We start from the raw sequence: 7,214 nt of genomic DNA, 5'->3' as shown, positions 1-7,214 counted from the left end.
TTTTTTTTAAGCCAGGAGAAAATTTTTTTCTCACCTTACTTGTGAAGAACACAGACACCCATATAGACATCACATGTATTTTTAAATGCATTTATTTCTACTATGAACATCTCAGAGGGAAGAGGTTAACAGCTGATAGTTGACTGAAAGGAACATAGAAGAGGAAGAAGGGAGTACCAATCTAGCCCAGACATGGAAACAGGCAGAAAAAAGTGAGTTGAAGCAGAGAAATGATCACAGGTGATAAAGGATTCAGTTACCTATAGAGGGAAAAAAATCAGCTACCAGAATACACCTAGCAACAGTTGCTTTTCAACTACTCCTTGGACTGGAAGTTTCCAAGATTTAACCCTTGAATGAGTCACAGAATTACCCGAGCAGAACTAAAAGCCAAATAACTATTCTCCTAAAATAGAGACCAGAAACTTAATTTTCAACTGCCTTGAAGATTCTTTGTTGCTGGAAGGTGCATGGGTAATTGAAGGCAAGAGGACTTACATGACTTGTCCTAATCATTCCGTTCATTTGTGGTCTCACTGGAATCCAAACCAGGGTTTTACACTGTTGGGTTTTTACTTAGTTTCATTTACACTTTTGCATTCTGCTGCTGCTAAGTCGCTTCAGTCGTGTCCGACTTTGTGCGACACCATAGACGGCAGCCTACCAGGCTCCCCAGTCCCTGGGATTCTCCAGGCAAGAACACTGGAGCGGGTTGCCATTTCCTTCTCCAATGCATGAAAGTGGAAAGTGAAAGTGAAGTCGCTCAGTCGTGTCCGACTCTTAGCGACCCCATGGACTGCAGCCTACCAGGCTCCTCCGTCCATGGGATTTTCCAGGCAAAAGTACTGGAGTGGGCTGCCATTGCCTTTTCCCTTTTGCATTCTACCTCCCCTGAAAACGGAGAAAAAAAACACGTAGTGCAATTTCCAAATCTCCACGTTTGGAGAGCTTTAAGAGTTGCAACTGTCCAGATGAGGCAGTAGGTGCACGGTGCCGCCCAGAAAATTCTGTGTAATAAAAAAATCTGGGAGTTGGACAAGACAAAACATGGATTTTCAGTTTTAAGTGGGCGTGTCCGTGTCACGAAGGGCGTGAAAGCAAGAGACTGGAGAATCTGAGAGAAGGAGAAGGAACGTACAGAACCATGGAATGTGGGTGCAGGGGATGGAAAGGGGATTCCAAGACACCAAAGGAGCAGGAAAAAGAGCAGAGTACAGATCATTGGTATCTGGCTGACATTCGCCCGGCGACCTGCCAAAACCGGGAGGCACGAGCGCGCACTACAACTACCATAAGGCCCCGCTTCCTGGAGCCCGAGACGCGGCGCGCAACGCACGCCGGGAGTCGGCCCAAGCCGCCAAGATGTCGCAGCCCAAGAGAAGAAAGCTTGAGTCGGGGGGCGGCGGCGAAGGAGGGGAGGGAACTGAAGAGGAAGATGGCGGAGAGTTGGAGGTGGCTGTGCCGCGACCCCGGAGGACTAGGCGGGAGCGGGACCAGCTGTACTACCAGTGCTACTCGGACGTATCGGTCCACGAGGAGATGATTGCCGACCGCGTCCGCACCGATGCCTACCGCCTGGGCATCCTGCGGAACTGGGCAGCGCTGAGAGGCAAGACCGTGCTGGACGTGGGCGCGGGCACCGGCATCCTCAGCATCTTCTGTGCCCAGGCAGGGGCCCGGCGCGTGTACGCGGTGGAGGCCAGCGACATCTGGCAACAGGCCCGGGAAGTGGTGCGGCTCAACGGGCTGGAGGACCGGGTGCACGTCCTGCCGGGACCGGTGGAGACGGTGGAGTTGCCGGAGCAGGTGGATGCCATCGTGAGCGAGTGGATGGGCTGCGGACTTCTGCACGAGTCCATGCTGAGCTCTGTGCTCCATGCGCGGACCAAGTGGCTGAAGGAGGGCGGTCTTCTCCTGCCGGCTTCCGCCGAGCTCTTCGTGGCGCCCATCAGCGACCAGATGCTGGAGTTGCGCCTAAGCTTCTGGAGCCAGATGAAGCAACTCTACGGCGTGGACATGAGCTGCCTGGAGAGCTTCGCCACGCGCTGCCTCATGGGCCACTCAGAAATCGTGGTACAAGGCCTCTCCGGCGAGGATGTGCTGGCCCGGCCGCAGTGCTTTGCTCGGCTGGAGCTGGCCCGCGCCGGCCTGGAGCAGGAGCTGGAGGCCGGGGTGGGCGGGCGCTTCCGCTTCAGCTGCTATGGCTCGGCTCCCATGCACGGCTTTGCCATCTGGTTCCAGGTGACCTTCCCCGGAGGGGACTCGGAGAAACCCGTGGTGCTCTCCACCTCGCCTTTTCACCCCGTCACGCACTGGAAGCAGGCGCTCCTCTATCTGAATGAGCCGGTGCAAGTGGAGCAAGACACGGATGTTTCCGGAGAGATCACGCTGCTGCCCTCCCAGGACCACCACCGTCACCTGCGCGTGCTGCTGCGCTACAAAGTGGGCGACCAGGAGGAAAAGACCAAAGACTTTGCCATGGAGGACTGAGCGCGGTCTTCTCTCCCAGCTACCTCCCAAGGCGGCCAGACCGGCGCGGGAGAGGCGGAGGGTTGGTCGGCGGAGTAAGGGAGATTTCACGTGCAAGTAGGGGGCATTATCTTCCGTCTCCCTTTTCCCCCAGGGCTCCTGGGGAGGGAGAGTGACTTCAGTCTCCCTTCCAGGAGATTCTTCTGGCGGTATTTATTAAAAAATGTTTTCAATCCCCTGCCACGACCGAAACAGCGTGTTTATTAAGGCCTCTTTAAACCTCAAAAGTACGTGGTACCAAGCACTCCTTTTTCTATTTCTTTTGTTTCGTGTAAATAAAGGGGGGAAAGGGGTATAAAAATATCAGTTTGTGAAGGCTCCATTCACATCCCTGACACCTCACACCCTAAGTCTAAAGCCAGGGAAAGGGTAAAGGGGTTTATAGTTACACCTATGTATTTCCAATAAGACGGGATATCACTCCAGAGCCATATTCTCTCATTTTCTGAATTCCCTCTCTTCCCAGGTGCCTCTAGACTATTTTGTCCTCATTTTTTTTTAATAAGTTTTACTACTGGTAACGTGGGGGAGGTGAAGGAGGATAAAGTTTAAATAACACGTACTACTTCCTTAGGATGCTAAAGTTGATGACACCTTACTCCATTAAGTGAAATAAACTTCATATGTACTAGTACAGCATACCTAAGAAATCTAGAAGGTACGTTTGGGAGAAAAAGACCTGAAACACAATAAGGTAGTATGGACTTTTTGTCTTTACTGTTAAGATTTAACCAAGAAAATTTCATGCAAGTTCCATAGTAAAAATTTTGTCTGCTTCTTTAAAACAAACTTATAGAGGCGATTTCTTCTGAACTTGGTCCAAGGGCTTATTTATCACCTTGGGTAAATTTAAGTAATGAAAATATTTTCCCAGCTTGAGAATTAAAATCCCTCATTCAGAGGGATGTGATTTGGCCTACTTATATCAAGTGAAAATTTTTTTGTTAGTGTTTTGTTGGTTTGTTTTCTTTTTATTTAGGTCAGCTAAATGTGAAAGTTGTGAATTTAGGAAAATCATTTGTAATGTGAGTTATGTTATCAAATTTATTTTACCCATGTTTCCCTCCTTATCTCTGGCAAATAAAGCACTGGCATTCTCTATTTTTATAGATGAAGTAAGAAGTCTTGTGTACTGTTTGAGTTATAACTTTTGCCTTTTTAATATTGTTCTTAAAAATGGTGTGATAACCCCTACAGAGCATAGCTTAAGGATAATCAATTATGCTTAATGTATGGTTTCTTTACACTAGTAGCTTTTGTATGCTAATAGAAAACAGGTGTGAAAATCTGGTCTTCGGAAGCACTCTAGCATAGTTCTGTTTATTGTAACAGTTTTTTCTTCTTTATTCATTACGTATTAAAATACTTAAGTATAACTAATTTGCTAAAATTTGGTATCAACACATGAGATCTGCCCTTAGTAAGGGAACTATACATGTACAAAGTCATCAGCTTTACAAGATCCTTGACTTGCAATACATTTACAGTTGGCACCATTGTTGGTATTAGGATAGTTAGCTTAAGCAAATGGTACAGTCATAGCAACTTCGGTCTAGTTTAAACTAGAGTTACAGATTAGTTCCTTGTGTTGCTGCTGCTGCTGCTAAGTCGCTTCAATCGTGTCTGACTCAGCGACCCCATAGATGGCAGCCCACTAGGTTCCTCTGTCCCTGGGATTCTCCAGGCAAGAATACTGGAGTGGATTGCTGTTTCCTTCTCCAGTGCATGAAAGTGAAAATTGAAAGTGAAGTCACTCAGTCATGCCGGACTCTTAGGGACCCCATGGACTACAGCCTGCCAGGCTTCTCTGTCCATGGGATTTTCCAGGCAAGAGTATTGGAGTGGGGTGCCATTGCCTTCTCCGAGTTCCTTGTGTTAGGGTCAACTATATTTTATGTTGAACATTTATTAGCATTTTAGTGTACAGTTTTGAGTGAATTTCCAGTGTTTATTTTAACTTCCTACCACAATCTCTTTGTTGTATGAGTACTTGAAAGCATTCTTCCAAATTCCATTTTTTAATATATGTCTTATACAAGTATTATAGAGTTCTCATTACCAGTATAAGCACAGAAAGGGACACTAGTTAAAACTTTGGTTAACTATAGAAGTAAAGGTAAGTATTTTATAATTAGAATTAAAAATTCTTTTTGTAACTGTTTCCCCCAAGTAAGATGGATTATCATAAAAATACAGCTATACAGCTAAAGCAGTTAGTTAAGAGGCAACAGTGTAGTGGTGAAAAGTCATGGACTGTGGAGCCAGACATCTCATGCTACAATCTAGGCTCCACCACTCTTAACTGTGTGACTGTGGGCAAAATACTTAATATCTGTTTTTTCCTCTACTGCTGTCATGCAAATGGGACAACAATCACATTTGTCCCATAGAAATGTGAAGATACAGTGAGTTAATACACATAAGCACGTAGTACCTGGTACATAATAAGATCCTTGCTGTTGTAATTATAGGAAATTAACATGCAAACCTGGAGCACTCAGACACACAGAAAATGTACCACAGAATAAATGAGGCAACGTTTTGATTTTTTTACAGGTGTTTGAAAGTGTGAACATGGCTGTATATGATAAGCAGTGTGACACTGGACACCACATGATCCAAAGGAAGCCCAAACCCTGGAAGTGATGATACTTCGAGAAGGATGAGATTGTGAGATGCACCAACATTCAGGCACTGTCCAGACTCTGTATGAACTGGTACTGAATCCTTAGGGTCATTTGGGCAACAGGAAGGACCTACCAACCCTAAGGAGAAGAAAACAAGATTAAGTTTTACCTGCTTCCCTCAAATAGCTTGCATTTATTTAGCACAGTAAAACTCTCCAGCTATTTCCATTAACTCACTGGACCAGTGGACATTTATTGAATATTCAGTATATTAGTCATTGTGATAAGCACTTAGGATAGAAGCCAGTAAAACATAGTTCCTATCTCCAAGTAGGTATAATATATTCACAGAATAAACCAGTAAATAAAAAATAATGGGCAAAAGACTAGGATGGTGTAGTTGTTAGGGTGGGCAGGTAACTATCTGCACCTTACATACTAGGAAAAAAGTTAACACATTTTGAAGAATTTAGCGTAAGACTATACAGCTAATTCTTGACAATTGAACACAAGTTTTTCAATTCCTAACCCCCAAACAATCCCAAGTTTAAGGAAGTCCCACTGGAGCTCTATCTCATGGGCCTCAAAGAGCCACCTTCACTATATAGGATCTTCAGCTTGACAGATCCTAGACACTCAACAAAGGATTCCCTGTTGCCATTTCCCTGTGTGTGTCCATGTGTTCTCTCTCCTGTCTGACTTTGCAATCTCATGGACTGTAGCCTGCCAGGCTCCTCTGCCCATGAGATTTTCCAAGGAAGAATACTGGAGTGGGTTGCTATTTCCTCCTCTAGGGCATCTTCCCCAGCCAGAGATCAAACCTGTGTCTCCTGCATTGGCAGGTGGATTCTTTACTGCTGAGCCACTTGGGAAGCTGCTTCCCATTCCCTAACAGAGCAAATGTGGTTCCCCCAGGAAGTTGAATTCTCAACACAGTAGCAGAGGTAGACAGACTCTACCATTCTACTTGGTACTTGGTGCTGGAGAGCAGAGAGACCTCTGACCAGTTACTCATTTAATAAACACCAACTAGCTAACATTTAAGTTCTGTGACAAGCTGCTGCTGCTGCTGCATCGCTTCAGTCATGTCCAACTCCTGCGACCCCATAGACGGCAGCCCGCCAGGCTCCCCCATCCCTGGGATTCTCTAGGCAAGAACACTGGAGTGGGTTGCCATTTCCTTCTCCAATGCATGAAAGTGAAAAGTGAAAGTGAAGTCGCTCAGTCGTGTCCGACTCTTAGCGACCCCATGGACTGCAGCCTACCAGGCTCCTCTGTCCATGGGATTCTCCAGGCAAGAGTACCGGAGTGGGGTGCCATTGCAGAAATTACTTAAAAACCTGGGGTGCAGCAGGGAATAGAAATTGCCTTCATCAATAATTTCCAGTCATTCTTTAGCTTGGAAACATTTCATTCCAACTAAATCTTACCCCTGCTGAAGGATGAGAGGCCAGCTGTCTTACCAATTTCATCCTTAAAATTTTTCCCAAGTGCAAAAATGCTTCTTATCATCACATAGATTATGAATTCCTCAACGAAAAATTGCTATATGGTGTTAATTCCAAAAATAAATCTGTGTCCTCTATATAACTGATTTGTTTCAGCTAATGGGCACAATATATTGGGTATATATATTCACACTGGCTACTGGAAAGCTGAGACAAATGTATGGCTCAATGTGATTTTTTGTTTAACTTTGTATCTAGCTTCATTTCCATAACCCAGTTTTTTTTCTTGATTTATTCCTCCCATAATAAGTATTAATGTTTTGTTGAAATTTATGTATCTTTTTCCCTCCTTTAATACATTTTGGCATGAAAATATTTCCCTATGTTTTGGAATAGCTGCAGAAATTCTGAGGGTGGAAGGTTGGAGAAAAGTCTAGAGGACTCTGAGGTATGTCCCCTTTCTATGAATTGTGTCCAAAATTGTTCGCATGGATGTATAGCTGACTGGATCTCATCTTTGTAGCCAATCTACAGCATTTTACATTTTGTAGAATCAAGATTTCTGAATGTGTGACAAACTCAGAAATGTAGACAATCTTGAGGACACCTT

The 7,214-nt window shown here is 45.0% G+C and overlaps 1 protein-coding gene across 1 annotated transcript; it reads left to right on the top strand.

The window, feature by feature from the left end:
* The first annotated feature begins 1,324 nt into the window (after nucleotides 1-1,324).
* On the top strand, nucleotides 1,325-3,847 carry PRMT6 (protein arginine methyltransferase 6). Its single transcript, XM_005893212.3, has one exon. The coding sequence runs from the start codon at nucleotides 1,363-1,365 to the stop codon at nucleotides 2,488-2,490; it is 1,128 nt and encodes a 375-aa protein (XP_005893274.1). The 5' UTR covers nucleotides 1,325-1,362; the 3' UTR covers nucleotides 2,491-3,847.
* The last annotated feature ends 3,367 nt before the right edge of the window (nucleotides 3,848-7,214 follow it).

The sequence above is a fragment of the Bos mutus genome, chromosome 3 (genome assembly GCF_027580195.1).
Source record: "Bos mutus isolate GX-2022 chromosome 3, NWIPB_WYAK_1.1, whole genome shotgun sequence".
NCBI lineage: Eukaryota > Metazoa > Chordata > Mammalia > Artiodactyla > Bovidae > Bos > Bos mutus.
The sequence above is the reverse complement of the archived record's forward strand: the minus strand, read 5'-3'. Positions and strand labels throughout refer to the sequence as shown.